At 44.5% G+C, this 22,342-nt stretch overlaps 1 protein-coding gene across 1 annotated transcript in view; it reads right to left on the reverse strand.

Moving 5' to 3' along the window:
• LOC310875577 (H(+)/Cl(-) exchange transporter 5-like) overlaps positions 1-22,342 on the reverse strand; it is a 63,888-nt gene that overhangs the window by 6,169 nt on the left and 35,377 nt on the right. Inside the window, 7 exon segments of the mRNA XM_083788859.1 lie at positions 946-1,088; positions 10,264-10,450; positions 12,747-12,887; positions 15,698-15,873; positions 18,931-19,165; positions 19,379-19,459; positions 20,051-20,257. Of these exon segments, the coding sequence (XP_083644985.1) occupies positions 946-1,088; positions 10,264-10,450; positions 12,747-12,887; positions 15,698-15,873; positions 18,931-19,165; positions 19,379-19,459; positions 20,051-20,257 (1,170 nt within the window).

Raw genomic sequence — 22,342 nt, forward strand, 5'->3', positions numbered from 1 at the left:
GTTCATAGCGCGGCACTCGGTGCCGTGCTATGAGCTTGTAGATCTGCTATTTTTCAATAGCTAAAGCATGACATAAAGCTTAAAACGCCACAAGGGGTTCCCGCCCGAAATGGGTTAAGGTTCCAAAAAAACACAAATAAAACGCTTTGCCAAGAATGTCAAGAGTCACGGACGGTGAAATCTCTCCTGCCGCGTTATGCGAGCCAAACAAATGTGCTTGCGTAACGTTACATATGAAAATACCCAGAATTATATGTAATTATATGGAGAACAAGGTTATATCAAATATAAGTATCAACCTTGGAGCAAACATAGTGTGTTTGGAGACATGACAATGTGGCAGTTCATCGTAAACACTTTTAGTCACAGTTTAGGTTTCATTGTGAGAGGGCATGGTGTTTTTAAAGGCACAGGTGATCCCATTAGGGGCCGAAATGTTACGTTTACCCCAAAAAAAACAAAAAAAACATACCGTGTTTCTTTGCCAAGAAAGCACTTCACAATGTCAAATAAGATTAGCGTAAATCCTCGTGGAAACCTGAGAAAATGTTGATGTTAAATATCATATGATATGTTTTTTACTTGTTTAGCCCATTCTGAGCGGGAACCCATTTTGGTGTTAGCACTATGTTATGCTTTAGCTATTGAAAAATAGCAGATCTACAAGCTCATAGCGCGCCACCGAGTGGCGCGCTACGAGCTTGTAGGTCTGCTATTTTTGAAAAATCGAAGAACGACTGACATAGAAACATAGGCTTTTTTCAGAAAACTGTCATTTTCAAACTGTCATTTTTAGAATCTGATCTCAGGTCAGAATGGGTTAGTGCAAAACCAATGCCACGCACAAGGACAGCCATAGTACAGCACAAATCTGAGCACACACACACGCACACACGCACGCACACGCACACACACACACACACACACACACAGAGCCAGCCTCACCTCATAGATCCCTTCTCGTCCGAAGGCGTCCGCCACCCACTTGCTGGTCATGGTGGCGGCCATGAGAGGAACGATGTACTCCAGACCTCCGGTCAGCTCGAACATGATGACCACCAGAGACACCGTCATACGGGTCACCCCACCTATGGGACCAGGAAGGAAGGGGTTAATAACATGATGACCACCAGAGACACCGTCATACGGGTCACCCCACCTATGGGACCAGGAAGGAAGGGGTTAATAACATGATGACCACCAGAGACACCCATAGAGTATATATATCTATAGAGAAGACACCCGAGTTCTCCTCCCATCCACTTGCATTGAGTTGCTCAAAAGCGCAATGAGGCGGATTCACTCCTCCTTCCTGGTAGGAACAGAGTGCATTCTGGGACGTATTGCAATGGTGAGTGGCCCCCAAACACATGAACGCGCTGCCGTTGAACGCGCACGAGCGTCGTCCGTCGTGAACGTGTACAATGATAGTCAACGGACAGCGCGTTCATGTTTGGGGCCAGGCTGCAATACCTTCATTCGGCCACTATGTCCATTTCGCCTCAAGATTTCCTCTGGGTGCCTTCTCTATAAATATATATACTCTAAGGGGTCACCCCACCTGGACCAGGAAGGAAGGGGTTAACATGTGACGGCAAAGCACGCCCCACCCAGATATAATGCGTTGCATTCAGACTGTCAGAGATCTCCCAAGGACGGTCTATGACGTCATCACGAGTCACAAGGACGGTGATGACGTCATCATGAGTCACCAGACGTCGAGGAGCGGTGAGAATGGAACCCAGACTATAACGTTGTGCCCTTGAGCAAAGAAAGCCCCGACCGAGGGAGGGCAGCGAACAAATAAAATAAAACAAGCGAGTCATCGTGTATAACAACCAGGAATGAATAAGGCGTCATAAAAAAACATGTGCTGAGTATTATTATCCCGGCACCCCCCGTGAGAGATGTGAGGATTATATATATAAGGCTTCCTTAGAATCCAGAATTATATTTAACCCATTCTGAACGGGAACCCATTTTGGTGTTAGCATCATGTTGTGCTTTAGCTATTGAAAAATAGCAGATCTACAAGCTCATATCGCGCCACCGAGTGGCGCGATACGAGCTTGTAGGTCTGCTATTTTTTTTAAATCGAAGAACGACTGACATTTTTTTTTAGAATCTGATCTCAGGTCAGAATGGGTTATAATCAGACCAGTGTGTGTCCAGTGGAAACCTCGTATGAATCTGATCTCAGGTCAGAATGGGTTAAACGATGCTTGTTGTTGAGCAATAGTGGAGCTCCAACATACACAGTCACCATAAATAAGAACACGCCAAGTCGCCAAGTCCATTCCATGGATCCAGCGTCACGGTATGGAGCCGGTCAAAAGAGTAGACCATACACTCTTTAATTTACTGAGAAACCAACATTCCCCTGATGATGAGCATGAAGCACTTGGCATGATGGAGGGGAACGGAAAAAACTCCCCCAGAAACCTCAAGCAGAGCGCAGGGTGGGCGGCCATCTATCTGCCTTTGTCCGGGGAGCGGTTGGGTTGAGAGAGAGAGGGGGTGTGTACTGTGTGTGTGAGAGTGTGTGAGTGTGTGAGTGTGTGTGTGTGTGTGTGTGCGTGCGTGCGTGCGAAACTGAGAGCCATAGCAACCATTATAAGAACAGTGAATACATGTAACTACAGTATACGTGTCACTCGTTCAAATAATAGCTCCTCCGCTGTTAACTTGTATTCCGTTTTAAAAAATATGGATAAAGGAGGTTCAAAACTTCAAAGGACGGTGACGCTGTATTAATGAAACTAGAGAGGTCCCCGTGGGGGAATGGCCTACTGTTCCATGTAGGCCATTCCCCCCACGGGGATGCAAGTTGTCAATACATGTACAGTATGCCCCGCCCAGATATTATGCGTCGTTGGAGCCTCTGACCGTTGGGCACTGGCCCTAGTGTCCAGAGCCCCGGGCAGAGGCCTTTTTGGGGGGACAACCGTGGGTCCGACCGACTCGACACCGGGCTCTGCACCTCCTTGTAAGAGTGTGGAACGCGTGTGTCGAATTTGAAGTCGGTGGGGCGACCGGTTCTCGAGTTACGTGCATTACAGACGTACACACACACGTACACACACACACACACACACACACACACACACACACACACACACACACACACACACACACACACACACACACACACACACACACACACACACACACACACACACACACACACACACACACAGAGAGAGACTTGGCGCATTTATGCTTAAGATTAGATTTAGCGGTGGGACCCCCTGGAACGCCCTCAAGGAGCCCACTTTGAGAACCACGGTACCCCGGGCGGCGATACGCTCACTCACACCCCCTCCATCACTTTGGACTGTCTAAACATATACTTATTCATCTTCAAAACAACCTCACTGTGTGGTCAGTCAGTCAGACCACATACTTTTTTTGGTTTGAAAACTTTGACATGTTTTAAATCATTTCCAAACGTATTATTTATTTTCAAATATGAGAAGTTCCAGCTGAGGTTTGACTCCACAGAGTCTCCTCCTGGCTTTGTTGTGGCCTTTCCTTCTGTCCTGTTCACCCGCGACGCAACAACACAGACCATATGGACGGAGCTTTTGTGGTCGACGTATTCTTTTATTTTTTTGTGAGAACGCCATATGGCTTAACCCATTTAGGCCTGACATCAAAAAGACAGTTTTCTGAAATACCCATGTTTCTATATCAGTGGTGCTCAATATTTCATGTCAAGGACCCCCAAAAATGATATGTAATTGGCCGCCGACCCCCATCTGAAAATATGTTGTTCCAGGGAGGGACCCCCACCAGAAGCAAAGATTTGAGTTAAAACCGTTTGCTCTGAAAGAATTCAAAGATTTGCAACACATTTTCAAGATTTTTCAAAAATAGCAGCCCTTACAAGCTCGTATGAGCTTGTAGATCTTCTATTTTTCAATAGCTAAAGTATAACATAATGCTATTAACACCAAATGGGGTTCCCGTCAAGAATGGGTTAACCCATTTAGGACTGCAGGCCAGATTATACAAAATGACATGTCTTCCAAATCACGACATGTTTTCTGAAAAACCCTAGATTTCTTTGCCAGAGGTTCTCAATCTATTTCATGTCGAGGATCACAAAAAGTTATATGTAATTGGCCGCCGACCCCGCAAATGAAAATATGTAGTTCCAGGGACCCCCACCAACAGCAAAGATATGAGCTAAAAAACGTTTGCAGTGACATAATATATATATATTCCAAGAATTGCACACATTTTCACGACTTTTCAAAAATAGCTCATAGCGTGGCCACGCTATGAGCTTGTAGATCTGCTATTTGTCAACAGCTAAACTTTAAAATAATGGTCAAAAGCTACTGATGTGTTCCAGTCCGAAGTGGATTAACCCATTCTGACCTGAGATCAGATTCATACGAGGTTTCCGCCGGACAAACACTGGGTCTGATGAACCCATTCTGACCTGAGATCAGATTCTAAAAATGTCAGTCGCTCTTCGATTTTTCAAAAATAGCAGATCTACAAGCTCATATCGCGCCACCGAGTGGCGCGATACGAGCTTGTAGGTCTGCTATTTTTCAATAGTTAAAGCATAACATGATGCTGACACCAAAATGGGTTCCCGTTCAGAATAGGTTAATACAGTTTGACAGTTTTCAACTGATGCCTTTGCATATCAGTTGGGAAAGAAAAAACATCTTATTATCCCATATCCAGTTTCATATCAAATTCATCTTTTTCATTATAACCTTATTTTCGGGTGCGGGGGGGGGGGGGGGGGGACATTCATGTGACCCTGCCGTTACCCTCGGAAAACAATCGTTAGTGACTGGCGGAGTTGGCAGCTTTTCGCGCAAGCCATCGCCGAGTAATGACAAACGACATCCACATGGTCGGTCACAGAAGCATATTGCTACAATAAAATAAATGATTGCAGAGACTACATTATATTATAGAGTAGACTGTTGGTTTATTTTCCCTTTCTCTCTTCCTGAAAATGATCCCAGAGCAGCCAAAAAAGAAAGAGACATATATCCTGTTTAGGGTGAACCGCTTAAAACCTGATATACTTTGCTGTACATCAAATATAAAAATAGCCAATCTTAAATGCTCAGCACTGTGAGCTTTGTAGATCGGCCATCGTCACCAAAATGTCATGCTAGCGTTATTACCGCTGAACGTTCGCAGTTATGACAGGCCCAGGAATAAGGGACGCACGGGTTCATGTGGTCGTTGAGCTTACAGTAGAAGCTACTGTACATGAACAGGAGAAGCTTCTTCTTACCCACGACCACCACCACCACCACCCCCCCCCCTCACCACCACCGCACGAACCAGCATCCGCCTTCGCTCCAAGAATACCCCCGATCACATCTGTTCTTCATACATCACAAACACACACACACCAACAGCACAGCACACCATCCATCCCTCCAATCACCCGTCTTCTGCTCTGGTAAATGGTAAATGGTGCATTCATATAGCACCTTTATCCAAGGCGCTTTACATAGATTGTGCATTACGTTCACCCATCCATACACCGATGGCGGGCGGAAACCATGCAAAGGCACCGACCAGCACATCAGGAGCAATTAGGCCGGGGTTCAGTGTCTTGCTCAAGGACACTTCGACGGAGTAGCGACACGCCGCAAAGCGGGTGCCTTATGGGCTAATAGTTCCACACATTGCTCCTATGGCTGGAACTATCCCATTGAGATAAGAATGAGCACTTCCGCATTCCATTGTTATACAATGGGAGTCAACGTTAAGTGTCGCCACTCTCTTACTAATATTACTCTGCTCTGGGGGAGCCCACAGGGTTCGAACTGGGAACCCTGCGGTTTCCATCCGGTCACTCTAGTCTATACCCCTGAGCCCACCGCCGCTCTGTTTTGCGTTTCCTCTCCGACGGTGACTAAGGCACTCCAGGGACGGCAGAACTATCTGACCACATTTAGCTACGTAACAAACAGTCCAACACAGTATTATAACACCGAGCTTGGACACTTCTCAACACATCTGGAAAACCCTATATTTGTCCGCGTTTAACCTAATAATCCAATAAAACATCAGAGATGAAGCCATTAAAAGTTTGTTTGAGCTGCGCCTCCCTTATCACTTACAACTGTCCACAGCCAGAAATCCCCCCTCAGACATGGCAACGTCTTTATTTGTTTAGTAACAATAAATAACAAGCCGGGCGTTGGATTCTTTCAGACCGTTCTTTGCTCCAAAAATCACGTGCCAAACATTCCCGCCCCCCCCCCTTCTTTTTAACAGAATATAGTCGTCAGAAACGGGCGTTCAAATTTGATTTGTATGTTTTAAATAAATATAGCGCAGGCTAGCGCAGCCCTTTTTCCCAAACACCTGACTTTCATCATTCAATATTTTTCTGAAACATCGAAGGCCAAGTCAAAGTCAAAGTGTAGATCATTTTCAGCCACGGACATAAACCATCTTTATCCTCTTAAAGAAAAGGACAATAACTTAACCATAACTTATGTCGGTGGAATGTTTTTGTCGCCGTCTGTCATTTTACTTTACGGGAAACCGGCCTGAACGGAACCGTTAACCCGTTTTGGGCGGGAACCTCTTTTTGGTGGTTTTTTTTAAAGCATTATGTTATACTTTAGCTATTGAAAAATAGCAGATCTACAAGCTCGTAGCGTGGCAGCTTGTAGGTCCGCTATTTATTTATTTTTATCGTGAAAATGTTTGAATATATATTCTTTCAGAGCGAACGTTTTTTAACTCAAATCTTTGCTTCTGGGGGAAGTCCCTGAAAGAACATATTTTGAGACGGGGATCTGCGACCAAATACATATATTTTTTTTAGGGGTCCTTGACATGAAAATGTTTGAGAACGACTGACACAGAAACATGAGGTTTTTTCAGAAAACTTAAATCGTCCTCAGGTCAAAATGGGTTAAACAAAGGGTGGTTATTATCCGTTCATCATCAGATTACATTTCGCCGGTAATTTGGGTCACGGTCAAAAGTCATAAAAAAAGGTCACCATTGTTTTCCCAGCCACTCAGTCAAACACGGTCCGATGTACGGTTACATGAAACTATATAGGAACCTTAACACATTTAGACCGGAGGCCGATTCTAAAACAGAATAATAAATAAGTCTTCTAAATCCTAAAAGGTTTTCTGAAAAAAACCTATGTTTCTATGTCAGTGGTGCTCAACCTTTTACATGGACCCCCCCCCCCCTCCCCCCACCCCAGAAGCAAAGATTTTAGTTAAAACCGTTCGCTGTGAAATAATGCATATTCAAAGACAAATCTTTGAATATACATTATTTCACAGCGAACGTATTCAGTACGAGTATGTATTCAGTATTCTGTATGAGTGCCGCACTACGAGCTTGTAGATCTGCTATTTTTCAATAGCTAAAGTATGACATAATCCTTAAAAACACCAAAAGGGGTGAGATCCACCTGACCACCCAGGAGGAGAACCCCACCTCTCTTCTGTTTAAAACGGGGGCGAGATTTGTTGTTCCTGGCGGGGTTTAAATTTAAAAGGTTGTTTCTTTTTGGTTAAAACAAAAAAAGTATTTTGTTAAAAAGGTCAAAACACTATGTTCTGATGGTAATCATTGCTATAGAGTTGTTTGTTCAGCAACGGTCTCTGCAGCTCTTTAATGAAACAGAAAAACACATTCTCAGGTGGGTGGCCTAATTTCAGCCAATGGCGGGACAACGTTCGGGGTCTTTGATCTACACGTCTTAAAGTATCTTCAGAAGTGAATGTTGTGAGCTTGTAGATCAGCTACTTTTGCCATTTGTAGTATGAAGTTGTATATACAGTATAGGGCTTTACGTTGTTTTAAGCCATTCTGGACGGGAACGCCTTTTGGTGTTTTAGGAGTTACGTTATACTTTAGCTATTGAAAAATAGTAGATCTACAAGCTCCGACGGCACCGACAGAGCTCGTAAATGACTATTGATGACTATTTTTGAAAATTCTTGAAAATGTGGCAAAAATCTTTGAATACAATATTCTTTCAGAGCGAGTATTTAACTCAAATCTTTGCTCCTGGGGGCGGGGGGGTCCCTGGAACTACATATTGGGGGTCGGCGGCCAATTACATATATTTTTTGGGGGGAAATGTTTGAGAACGACTGACTTTTCACAAAACCGTCAGGATTTAGAAGACATTTTGTAGACCACGTCTACAAACGTAGACATGACATCCGAACTTTAGGATGGACGACGATCACCATGAGGACAGCCAGCGCTCGTAGTTCCAGCGATATAAGGCGTTGGAAAATCCTACTTTGAACCCGAAGTCTATGGGGCCGTGTGGAAAAGATCCCATATCTGGGGGGGAGGTGGTGACGCGGCCGGAATGATGGTAAAAGCTGATTCACAGCCTTCATAAATGGTGTAAAGGGGGGGGGGGGGGGGGGGGTATGTTCGTACTTAGCAGAGAAAGAATCGATGAATACATCATCATCATCTGAGATCACAGTCTCTCTTTTGATCTTCATATTAGCCCATTCTGAACGGGAACCCCTTTTGGTGTTATAGCATCATGTCGTGCTTTAGCTATTGAAAAATAGCAGATCTACAAGCTCATAGCGCGCCACCGAGTGGCGCGCTATGAGCTTGTAGGTCTGCTATTTTTTGAAAAAAATCGAAGAACGACTGACATTTTTTTAATCTGATCTCAGGTCAGAATGGGTTATAATCAGACCAGTGTGTGTGTCCAGCGGAAACCTCGTATGAATCTGATCTCAGGTCAGAATGGGTTAGTGGAACGTGTCATCGAGGGCTTTGTGTTCTTGTCATCGGGCCGTTGGGACGACAGGGCGTGGAGGCGCTTTACGGCTACGTCTGCGTCTCATTGTCACCCAGACGCCAACGCTTCCCATCTGTGGTCGATGGATTCCAGACTGTTCCGCCCCGCTCTCTCTGCAGAGAGAGGGACTGAAATCAATTTAGAATTTATATATGCCGTGTAAACTTTGGCCTGTGACGGGGGTCTGCGTTATAAGAGCTCTTCAACAGGGTCAACCCGATTCCACAAAATACCCCGACAGGACCGACCGCGACCGACCCAAGACCCGGTCCGACCCCCGTCCAGCCCAGGAGATTGGGGGCTCCGCCCCTGCCCCCCCTCATGTGGAATTCTCTCCACTGCCGATGTCCCAACTTCTCCCAGCCCCGGATGTAGGATTAGGAACCGGCAGTTCTGACCCCGTTCAGCCCGTCTGACGGACAACGAAAGGCCAGTTTTGAGTGTCTGTGTACTCAGCTACTAGTGTAGATTTTCGTCCTACACAAACATTAAATTCCTGTTGACAATGAAAGGAGAACTTTACGTAGAGTCTGATAAAATAGGCATAGTGTCTATTTTACGTCATGATGAAGTACGACGATAAGATAAGAATCACAGGTGTGATTTTTCCTTTTTTCACCGAATGGTTCCAACTTCCCAGCTTGTCTTTATTTCCATGTTGATCCTTCGATCCACATACTTTCCTACTGTATAGTCCTTTCGTGCATAAGAATAAAGCTTAAAGATGGAGTGCCACAATTTTTATATTTTTTCCAGTTTTTCATGTGTCTATGAGGTGACAGTACTTCATTAGACACCCTGGAGTCGTTTTTATGTGAAATGGTGTATTAACTTTGTATTTAGGGTTTCTTCCTGGAGGCTGAACCCTTTGACAGTCAAACATCAGCCAATGAAATAAACAGTATTATAGTGACATCACACTATCAGCCCCTCCCTTAACCCCTGCCTCTTTTTCATGCAACTACAGCTGTGGGTGTGGCTTCAGTTCAGGTGAATCACCACCCACCAGGCAAACCAGGCATACTAAATTAACTGGTGGGCGTGTCCACATAAAAGCATGATTTTAACCCATTCTGAACGGGAACCCATTCTGGTGTTAGCATCATGTTATGCTTTAGCTATTGAAAAATAGCAGATCTACAAGCTCATTACGAGCTTGTAGGTCTGCTATTTTTGAAAAATCAAAGAACGACTGACATTTTTAGAATATGATCTCAGGTCAGAATGGGTTAATCAGACCAGTGTGTGTCCAGTGGAAACATCGTATGAATCTGATCTCAGGTCAGAATGAGTTAACAAATACTGTACACTTTTTGGAAAAATGTTCTTCCTCCTTATATCTGACGATCATGTTTTAGGGTGGAAAAAATCGTGGCACTCCATCTTTAACCAACACTTTCTCTGTGTGAAGAATACAGTGCAGAGCATGTGGTTGTTCCCTCCCAGAGCCTCCTCCTCCTCACCTAGACACGCCGCAGCGCCCACCATGGCGTACAGCCCCGGGGTGATGCAGTCGGCGCCCGGCGAACACCACCCTTTGAAGATGAACCAGTCGTGGTTGTAGTAGGCGAGCTGCTCCATGCCCACGCCCAGCAGCCTGCCCGCGATGGCGCCCACCGCCATGCTGGGGATGAAGAGACCCGACGGGACCTGGAGGGGGGATGGAGGGACACGTTAAAAACCTGAGGCCCGTTCTACAAATGTGACTAAATTTGACTGAGGGACTGCCATTGGATTTTTCGTTTTTTTTCATGTCATATGAAAGCAGGGAATCATAGCTTCAAATTGACATAATCGGTTGTTCAGTTTGACCCGCCAGTTTTGGAGATATGGCTTATAGAGTAATAATGTCTTGCAGAAAACAGCGAGTTGAGAAAACAGGCTTGAAAGGTTCACTTCTGTGGACTCTAACATTACACCTACAGTAGCTACATGTTTAAGCATTTATTTCATATGTACATGTCGATTTCAGCTCTGACACTTATTTCAGACATGCTCTAGTATGTATATCTGCCTGTGCTATTACGTTTTTAAGTTCGTCTCCTCTGCTTCTTGTGGTGTTCAAGTCAACTCCTTCACCTCTTCAGTTGTTCTTAACCATAAAAAAGGAAAACTGATTTTCTTCAGAGGAACAGATACGTCTTCCTCACAATGTGTTATATCTCAAAGTACAACAAGACGTTTGGCGCTCATGCTCAGCACCTTGAGGGGTTTCTTGGAATGCACAACCGACGTTGTGCATTACACTCAAATCAGTGGTGGAAGCCACCGTTGTGAAGAAGATGGATTCAGACAGATCCATGTTCCTCATCCAGGCTTCAGACAGATCCTCCATGTTCCTCCTTCAGGCTTTTCTCTCTGTCGTGTTTAGTGTCTTAATCGTACTGCGTTTAGATGTGATTTAGTTGTGCGTTTAGTGTACTTAAATGTTTTACAGGCTCAACGCTGAAGTTGCTCAAGTGCAAAGTGATAAGACAAACGTTTTGGTCACAAGAACATCGTCAGTGTCATGTTGCTTTTAAGGTTAAAAAAAAAAGACTTGGGGAATGCTTACAATTAGGAAAAGATTCGGGTTAAGGTTAGGCATTAAAAGGTAAGTTTAGGGGGTGAAGTTACAGTTATGTCTGATACATTAGTAGTTGCAGGCTTGCTTGGTGTCTGCGTACAACCAATTATACAACGGGTCTTTTCGAGGAAGCAATCTGATTGGTTGAAACAGCTTTCTAGCTAATCACCTAATCAAAACATAGAAATCAGCTGCTCTGTTCTCCCAGAGTGCAGCAGACTGGGTTGCTATAGGGCTAGCAAGTTTCTTGGGATATTTGTGGTCGTAGTGGCTACATATGTCATTTAAAAAAAAAAAAACGATTTTATTTTAGCGAATATCTTAGTTTTAAGGATAATTGTTGTATAATCGCAATATTACACTTGAGGGTGTTCTTTATCATCATTAATGCACTTGCGCTCTGCATTTAGGAACCCTCGCCAGCAGCATTGCAGGCGTGCATTAAACCATTCTGTACAGGGACACATTTTGGTGTTAGCATCATGTCGTGCTTTAGCTATTGAAAAATAGCAGATCTACAAGCTCATATCGCGCCACCGAGTGGCGCGATACGAGCTTGTAGGTCTGCTATTTTTGAAAAATCGAAGACACTTTTAGAATCTGATCTCAGGTCAGAATGGGTTAATAATGAAACTGTCAGGATGTAATAGACATTTTTAGAATCTGATCTCAGGTCAGAATGGGTTAAGGATAACTCAGGCTTAGGCTATTTCTAAAACTGCTGTCCTGAATGATAAAAGAAAAGCCTCCGCATACTCAAAGCGGGGCAAAAAGATCTGATTTGTGGTATGCAAGTATAAAAAAATAAAAATTTGAAAAAACACACACACACACACACTCACACACACAGTGACGGTAAGAACCAAAGGGAGTTCAGTGTTCCCGTTGATAACCTCAAAGCGGAGATGTTTTAACTCTGACACATGCAGTTAAGACATCATCCCTTCAACATCTTTCTTCCTCTGCAAGGCATTAAGACGACACTGGATCACTGGCTGTAATTCCTTCTGATTTATGTGCTGTTTGGGGATGGGGTATATGTGCGTGTGTGCGTGTGTGTGTCTGTGAGAAAATACTGTGCTTGTGTGAGCATTTGAGAGAATGAAAGCAAAAGAGCATGAGCGTGTGAGTGAGAGATTACATGATGTGCGTTTTGTGGTCCAAACAGTGCATGAGAGAACACACAAGCGCACATGCACGCACACACACACACACACACACACACACACACACACACACACACACACACACACACACACACACACACACACACACACACACACACACACACACACACACACACACACACACACACACACACACACACACACACACACACACACACACACACACACACACACACACACACAGGGAGCCTACCTTCATGCCGAAGGTGACCACAGTGACCATCATCTTGAACAGCAGAGCCAGGGACAGCTGCCACAGCGCCGTGTACAGACCCTGGTCCGCTGGTCTGTCTGCCAGCGTGTTACCTACGCCCGTCTCTGATAGGTTGGCAGGCTGGGGGGGAGAGAGAGAGAGAGAGAGAGAGAGAGAGAGAGACTTTTTTTTACTTTTTATAAAACCCTTTATTTACAAACTAAAAAAAAGAACAAACAACACTTTACTTGTTTTCAGTCAAAACAACATCATTATTCATTATTCAAAACCATTGTTGCCCTAAACCAGGGTACAGCCAGTGACATGCTGCTGCTACCCCTGAACCCCCCCCCCCCCACACAGAGTCCTCCTCCACACCCAGCCCGTCTCTGGACAGTACAGTACAGTACAGTACAGTACAGTACAGTACAGTACAGTACAGTACAGTACAGTACAGTACAGTACAGTACAGTACAGTACAGGTCCATTCTCCTCTCGGCCTCCTATCCTGTGATTCTCATGTTCAGTATCCTTCAGACAGTTTTTCGCTGCACAGATCTGGGATCAACCCACACGGCAAGCTGATATCAGCACCAGCAGATCAGGTGATATCAAGGTGATATATATTGCAATTATACAACGGTTACACTTAACCCATTCTGACCTGAGATCAGATTCATACCAGGTTTCCACTGGACACACACTGGGTCCGATTAACCCATTCTGACCTGAGATCGGATTCTAGAAATGTCAGTCGTTCTTCGATTTTTCAAAAATAGCAGACCAACACGTATCGCGCCACTCGGTGGCGCGATATGAGCTTGTAGATCTGCTATTTTTCAATAGCTAAAGCATAACATGATGCTGACACCAAAATGGGTGCCCGGTTCAGAATGGGTTAACTTAAAACTAAGATATTCGCTAAAATAAAATCGACAGATCCTCCCATCCACTTGCATTGAGTTGCTCAAAAGCGCATGAGGCGATTTCACTCCTCCTTCCTGGTAGGAACAGAGTGCATTCTGGGACGGATTGCAATGGTGAGTGGCCCCAGACACATGAACGCGCTGCCGTTGAACGCGCGCGAGCGTCGCCCGTCGTGAACGTGTACAATGATAGTCAAACGGACAGCGCGTTCATGTGTTTGGGGCCAGGCTGCAATACCTTCATTCGGCCACTATGTCCATTTCACCTCAGGGTTTCCTCTGGGTGCCTTCTCTATAAATATATATACTCTAAGCCTATAGCAACTCAGTCTGCTGCACTCTGGGAGAACAGAGCAGCTGATTTCTATGTTTTGATTAGGTGATTAGCTAGAAAGCTGTTTCAACCAATCAGATTGCTTCCTCGAAACGACCCGTTGTATAATTGGTTGTACGCAGACACCAAGCAAGCCTGCAACTACTAATGTATCAGACATAACTGTAACTTCACCCCCTAAACTTACCTTTTAATGCCTAACCTTAACCCAAATCTTTTCCTAATTGTAAGCATTCCCCAAGTCTTTTTTTTTAACCTTAAAAACAACATGACGCTGACGATGTTCTTGTGACCAAAACGTTTGTCTTATCACTTTGCACTTGAGCAACTTCAGGGTTGAGCCTGTAAAACATTTAAGTACACTAAACGCACAACTAAATCACAACTAAACGCAGTACGATTAAGACACTAAACACGACAGAGAGAAAAGCCTGAAGGAGGAACATGGAGGATCTGTCTGAAGCCTGGATGAGGAACATGGATCTGTCTGAAGACATCTTCTTCACAACGGTGGCTTCCACCACTGATTTGAGTGTAATGCACAACGTCGGTTGTGCATTCCAGAAACCCCTCAAGGTGCTGAGCATGAGCGCCAAACGTCTTGTTGTACTTTGAGATCAGGGGGGCAGTCAGACAGATATTTTGTGAAGCCTGAAACTCCTGAAAGTTCATATAATGGCCTGTTGTGGCGCTGTCTGTCACTGGACCCAAAAAAACCCATAGCCCCATAGAAGTCCATGTATTTGGGCCCAACTTCACCTAGACTGTATTACCTTAATAAACATGGTCATGAATACTTTCTGCTTCCAGTCACTAGTTTAAAGTCTCATTTCAAAAAATTATGGTCCCATTTATAAAATAAATGACCATAAAGTCGCGTATGTTCTGAGGGGCGTGGCTACCGTTACAGTCTATGATCGGGATTCCCCTCCCACTCGAGTCAAAATAAAAACCAACGGAGAAGAAGGGGGGAAGTCCCGCCTCGTTGTCTGGGCAGCCAATGGCCAGCTGGGCCAAAACGGATCTAGAAAGATGGCGACTTACAGTGCAGGAATAACAGGCTTCATTTTACGTCCATGTTAGACCCGGGGAACGCTTTGTCCATATTTTTTACAGTCTATGTTTGAGATATAACACATTGTGAAGACGTAGCTGTTCCTCATGAAGAAAATCAGTTTTCCTTTTTTATGGTTAAGAACAACTGAAGAGGTGAAGGAGTTGACTTGAACACTTTTTTTTAAAGTTAATAGCACAGGCAGACCAGCTGTATCTTAATCTTCATGTCCATTAAAGACAAAACCAAGTGCAAAAGAGGACCCAGCGCACAGAAGGAACCCAGCGGCACCACCACCATCACACTAGACACTTTTCAAGTTCCGATTCCGCATCAACCCTCTGCACCCTCTTCACTCTGACATTTTCCTCTGTTAACTTCATGTTCTGCCTGGCAGCCTTCACAAAACCCTTTCTATCTGGGAAGTACTTTTCAACTTGGATCGGTCTCATGTTTTTCGTTTTCAGCAAAAACTGTTTCATTTCTGACACCCCATAAACATGTTTCTTTTTTTTTTTACACATGTTTCATCATCGCTCACCCAACCACAAGTACTCACTCCATAAACTGTATTCCACCACACTACACCCCCCCCCCCCCCCACACACACACACACACACACACACACACTCCCTACCTGTTTGTATCCACAGAGCTGCGAGGAGTCGAGCAGAGAGCAGTCGTTGAACAGCTCAGAGATGAGCTCCGCTCCGCTCATCCTGGTGTAGCTGTTGGGGAAGGACACCAGCGCCGTGAAGCCGGCCACCACCAGGACCTCCACGATGGGGTAGTGACCCAGACGGGTGGTCTTACCTGGGGAGGAGAGGCCACACAGAGAGGGGGCTTTATTTAGTAGAACACCACAGAGAGTCACGCAATTCATTCACACGCAAACACACATACAGCAAACGTTTAGCGTGACAGACAGACAGACGGCGCAAGACTGTGATAACAGCAAGACAATATGGTTGCTAGGGCTGCGAATCTTTAGGTGTCCCAAATCGATTTTTGGAAAATGAGAATCAATTCTGAATCGGACGGCATTAGAATCACGATTCTAACTCGAATCGATTTTTTTTGACAGCCCTATACCCAAGGCACGAGCAGCAAACGTTTAGCGCGACAGACAGACAGACGGCGCAAGACTGTGATAACAGCCAGACAATATGGTTGCTGTCGGCGTATAATTGAACATTCACACACTTGTGAGGGGCGTTCTTATACGTCATCGTCATACATGATCCCATTCTGGCCAATCACAATTTGCGTCCTCACTTTTGTCATCAAATCTTTGTGTGATCAAACATGTTGTCTTTTGCGTTGCACAAACCCTCAGAACTGGTCATAGGAAACGGTATCAAAACAATGTTTGTGTTTACACAAAGCCTCAAAGCTGGATATGGGAGGGGCTAGCGCCTCTCTAAAATAGCAGATTTACATCTGCTATTTTCACTACTTTTGTGCGACACTTGTATGATGAGGTATGTAAGGGAATTAAGTTAAAAAGGAACATAAAAGCTGAAACATGGAGATGAGAGGTTGAGAGAGAGAGAGAGAGAGAGAGAGAGAGAGAGAGAGAGAGAGAGAGAGAGAGAGAGAGAGAGAGAGAGAGAGAGAGAGAGAAAGTCTGAGAAATTGAGAAATGAAGCCAGAGGGAGGATAATGAGAAAGAGGACACATCCGTCTGCTACACATGGGAAAGCAAAAGGTAGATGTTGTGTGGGAGCGTGCAATTTACAATTTAGGCATTTGGCAGACGCTCTTAATCCAGAGCGAGAACAAAAACATGGTCATACATCAAAATAGTCATCATGAATCATACTTAAACTAAGAACCTAACAGTCGAATATCTACATAATGAAACTATACATATACACTAGAGCACTAGAGTGCTATGTCTACCTCAGATGGTATCAAAGTTACATAAGTATACAGTCACTGAGGCTAGGGCAAGTGCTACGGGGCTAAGATGGAGACTGAAGAGGTGGATTTTCAGACTACTGGCGGAACATTGGGAGTGAGTCTGCAGTTCTGATTGCAATATGGGAAGTGCTTTCCATAGTTTTGGAGCCAGAAGGGAGAAGAGTTTGGGACGAGTGGAGCGTTGTTGTCCCGGCGTATTTAGTGAAGTCACTTCCAGTTTCCCTGCATTGGCTGATCTGAGCACGCAGGAGGGTTTGTGTGTGTGTGTGTGTGTGTGTGTGTGTGTGTGTGCGTGTGTGTGTGTGTGTGTGTGCGTGCGTGAAATAGAGCCGAGGACAATGTGCAGAAACAATCATCATGTCCTTCCTCATCGTTTCTCGACGACACGCTAAGATCAATAATCTCGTCACCGCGCCCGGTCTGCAAAACCAACGGTCCACTATACTGCCGTCCCTTTCACCAGCAATATCTTCTCTCCCACATTATTTGTTCATTTTAATATCTAGTGCTGTAATTATCCAATATTAAGAGGGCTAGTATTTCATGTAATGCGTTAACCCATTTAGACCCGAGGACGATTCTACAAATGCCTTCGTAAATCTCGACAGTTTTCTGAACATTTTCTAAAGTTTCTTTGTCAGTGGTTCTCAAACATTTTCATGTCAAGGACCCCCAAACATATATGTAATAATCTGAAAATGCGTCGTTCCAGGGACCTCCCAGAAGCAAAGATTTGAGTTAAAAACGCTCTGAAAAAAATATAATTATATTCAAAGATTTGCGCCACATTTTCAGGATTTTTCAAAAAACAGCAGACCTACAAGCTCATAGCCGCCGGCGTAGATCTGCTATTTCTCAATAGCCTAAAGCGTTAACAATAATGCTTTAAAACACCAAAAGGGGTTTCCCGGCCAGAGCGGGTTAAGAGGGCCAGTATTTCATGTAAAGCATTAACGTCGGGGGGCCTGTGGCCCGCGTGGTTTTGTCACCCTGATTGCTGCTGACAGAACATATCACGGAACGGGCCTGCCTCACAGCTGCTGGTCTGTGTCAAAACAACTGTCTTTATTCATTATAATTGAATTATGTAACGAAGACGTCACAAAGCGCCCGGTCAGCTCGGCTGGGATAGAACACTCCATTTGGAGATTCAGAGACAGAGATTCTCGGGAGAAAAACAGACCAAGCCAAGAAGCGGCAAATAGATTCGGATAAGGGAGAGAAGAGAAGAATGGAGGCTGACTATATTAACCATTTTGGGGCGGGAACCACTTTTTAGTGTTTTAAGCATTACGTTATACTTTAGCTATGGAGAGTATGCACATGCATGATTTTCCCTTCAGGGCACGCCCCCCTCATCTAGACTGAGTGGCAAAACATTGAGCATTGAGTGTTGGAGTTTGGACTTTGAACTTTTGAATATATATTCTTTCAGAGCGAACGTTTTTAACTCAAATCTTTGCTTCTGGGGGGGGGGGGGGGGGTCCCTGGAACAACATATTTTCTCGTTCAATAGGAATTACCCAATTCCATGCTGTCTTGATGTTGGTACCATTAGGAGAGATAACAGGAAAATGTTGATCAAAATAACAATTATTCTACATTCTCTAATTGTGTAGTCAGTCGTTCTCAAACATTTTCACATCAAGGACCCCCAAAAATATATGTATTTGACCGCCGACCCCCCATCTGAAAATACGTTGTTCCAGGGACCCCCCCCACCCCCCAAGAGGCAAAGATTTGAGTTAAAAACGTTCGCTCTGAAAGAATATATATTCCAAAATTTGCGCCACATTGTCACGACCTTTCAAAAATAGCAGACCTACAAGCTCATAGCGCGGCACTCGGTGCCGCGCTATGAGCTTGTAGATCTGCTATTTTTCAATAGCTAAAGCATAACATAATGCTTGAAACTCTCTCTCTCTCTCTCTCTCTGTGTGTACTCACGCCTCTTGCACCAGGCGATGTTGGCCTTGATGAACAGCGCCCCCCAGAGGCCTCCGAAGATGCCCAGCAGGATGAAGGGCACCAGCTCCAGGAGGTGCCAGGGGGCGTGGAACTCCACGTAGAACAGCACCAGGCGGCTGTTGCCGAACGGGTTGATGGAGCGCAGCGTGAACGCCGCCACCAGGGCGGCGAAGAAGGACCGCCACAGGGTCTTCAGGGGGAAGTAGTAGCTCACCTGGGGGGGGGGGGAGAGGGGGAGGAGGTGGAGGGAGAGGGAGGGGGAGGGGGGAGAGAGGGGGGGAGGGGGGAGAGAGGGGGGAGGGGGGAGAAAGAGAGAGGGGGGGAAGACAGTAGTTTTTTTTATTGTTTTATCCTTTTTTAATTGTACGCATTCTACAAACTGTGAAACCAATTTCCCATCAATCAATCAATCAATCTCCAGTAGTACCTCCTCCAGGCTGAAGAGAACGCCTCCTATTGGTGCTCCAAAGGCCACGGACACGCCCACCGCCGCTGCTGCCGATAGAACCTATGATGACATCGCCACCAAACGCCAAACCATCAAATAATCATTTAATAAAGCCATAACTAATTAGAAATGACAAGTGGGAACTTCATTCAATTAATAAAAACGATATTTTAACCGATCTGTAATAGGGTAAGACAATAAGAGCTAGCCCAGCAGTGTTCGGAGGCAGAGAATAGCCGATCTACAAGCTCGGCTATTTCTGACAAATAGATTTGACAGGAGAAAAATTGTCCAAGTACAGTTTTAACTGGAGACTGTTTCATTAACCCATTCTGGGCGGGAACCCCTTCTGGTGTTTTAAGCATTATGTTATACTTTAGCTATTGAAAAGCAGATCTACAAGCTTGTAGGTCTGCTATTATTTTTTTTTATCGTGAAAATGTGGCCCAAATGGTGGTTTGAATATATATATTGGTTTGAATATATATTCTAACATATTTTCAGATGAGGGTAGGTGGACAATTACAGATATTTTCGAGAGTCCTTGACATGAAACTGCACTGAACGACTGACATAGAAACATAGGGTTTTTTCAGAAAACCGTCAGCATTTAGAAGGCATTTGTAAGAATCGTCCCCCCCTCGTCCTCACCTCTCTCCTCTTGGCCTCGTTCTTGCGGTACTTGGTGAACAGGTGACAGAGGATGTTGGCGCAGCAGCACGCCACGTGCACCAGGGGGCCCTCTTTCCCCAGGCTGAGGCCCGACGACACGGCCAGGACCAGCGTGATGGTCTTGATGATGAGCGTCCACTTCCCCAGGTAGCCCCGGATGATGAACCCGCTCAGGATGGTCTTGATCTGAAAACGCACACCACGAGGAACGGAAGATTTTACTTTATATTCCTTTATTTGGACAGGGACAATGAAACAGTTTGACGGCCGCTAATTGTTTAAATCCAGTGTTCCACCGCGTGTAAAAACGCCTATACCCGACATTTGTTTAATGCGTTTTAATTAGCCGTTTTAACCCATTCTGACCGGGCACCCATGTTGGTGTTGGCATCATGTTATGCTTTAGCTATTGAAAAATAGCAGATCTACAAGCTCGTATCGCGCCACCGAGTGGCGCGATACGAGCTTGTAGGTCTGCTATTTTTTGAAAAATCGAAGAACGACTGACATTTTTAGAATCTGATCTCAGGTCAGAATGGGTTAATCAGACCAATGTGTGTCCAGTGGAAACCTCGTATGAATCTGATCTCAGGTCAGAATGGGTTAAAATAATTAAAAAGAAACAGCAGGATTTATCCGGGATATGATGACGAGGCCGTCACGTTGTGATGACGAAACCGGAAATCAAGTCATCATTCTGGGAAATTGAGGCCAATGCAAGTGAACGAGAGGGGAGAGACAATCTTGGCTCGCTTTGCTCTTTGTCTGTCTGTGACCCGGATCAAGGAAGTGGCTCTTTTTGTCGGCTCAATAACCAATGTGGGCAGTGTTTACTAGCGGATCTTCACGGATCTAAAAGCGCAAATTCTTCGGCGTATGCTGCAAAGGTAATAAAACAATCTCGGCATCGTAGAATGTTTGATTAAAATGCGGGTAAAGCGTTTTATGGAGTCAAACTGTTTAATGGACGTAAATACACCGGAGGATTTAGCAAAGATGCTAGTTTTCAATCCGCAGTCCTCACACAGAAACAGAAAACAGACAGGAATACATTTACATAACGTTACATAGGGAACACAGCGTAAAAATACACCTCAAACAAGATCACAAATGGTTGCAGCTTTGGTTTTCTAGCAACTATCTTTTCAGATTTAATGTAAAAGATGGAAATGTAGCACAATCCCTTATACGCAGAGGAAGGCCATTCCATGCTACACAACCCTGTACTGAGAGGACAATTTGACTGAATGTTGTTTGCGACGGATGAACAGGGAGGAGAGGAAAGAGAGACCGAAACTAAATCATGAAAATTTGATGTTCACGGTAAAAAAATGGGTTTGAAGCAAAAGTGTCGCTAAACCAGGCAGTAACAGAGTAACAGACTGTCTGGCAGTGAAGTTGAGTGACTGTACAGTATACAGTAGATTGAGTAATGCACTCAATCTCTCTCGGTATACTTTCAGGAAGCTACCAAGAAAAATAATTGTTTTAAAATAACAACAATAAAAACACAGACCTCAGCAGAGAGCCTGGAAGCGATTTGATGCGAGATTTCGAAATAATAATATGGCCCCCCGACGACAGTAGAATTAAAAAAAACAACAACAACGACACTTAAGTATTAAGCAACAGCAAACATCCCCAAACTGTTTCCTCCTGTGGCAGCCAGACGCTGTGGCTTTTTACCCTGGCTTAGCATTAGCAAATAACACGACAGTATAGAACATTACGAAGGATTTAACATACAGTAACAGACCTCAGGCAGTGTGCGCGCGTTTGTGTGCATGTGCGTGCGTGTGTGTGACTGTGTGTGTGCGCATGCGTGTGTTTGTGAGACTGTGCGTGCGTGTTTACGTGCGTGCATACATTACTTATTAGATACAGTAGGAGCATGTGGTGTATGCACTAACTCAGTGGTTTAACCTTTTTTTTTTTTATATCAAGGCACATTATTTATTTTGAGCCACGGAACCACCATTTGAGATTCTTCCACGCAGACCCAAAACTAAAGAATATTTTGTTATTTGTATTTATATGTACTGTATTGATGTATTGGTACCACAGGAGATATAACCAGTAAAACTGCCTAAACCTAACCCTAAACTTCCGTAAAACTAACTTCAGAGAGGTTACTAGATTTACTAGTTACTAGAAACTTTTAGTAAGTACAGTAAAATATTTTAGCAACACAGGCTTAGTGTTACTTTTAGTAGAACGTTCAGATATAAACTCAGTCTTTGAACACACCATTGAACTTTAAGGCCTACCAAT

Source organism: Protomyctophum parallelum (assembly GCF_964188405.1).
Source record: "Protomyctophum parallelum genome assembly, chromosome: 18".
In the NCBI taxonomy this organism is placed as follows: Eukaryota; Metazoa; Chordata; class Actinopteri; order Myctophiformes; family Myctophidae; genus Protomyctophum; species Protomyctophum parallelum.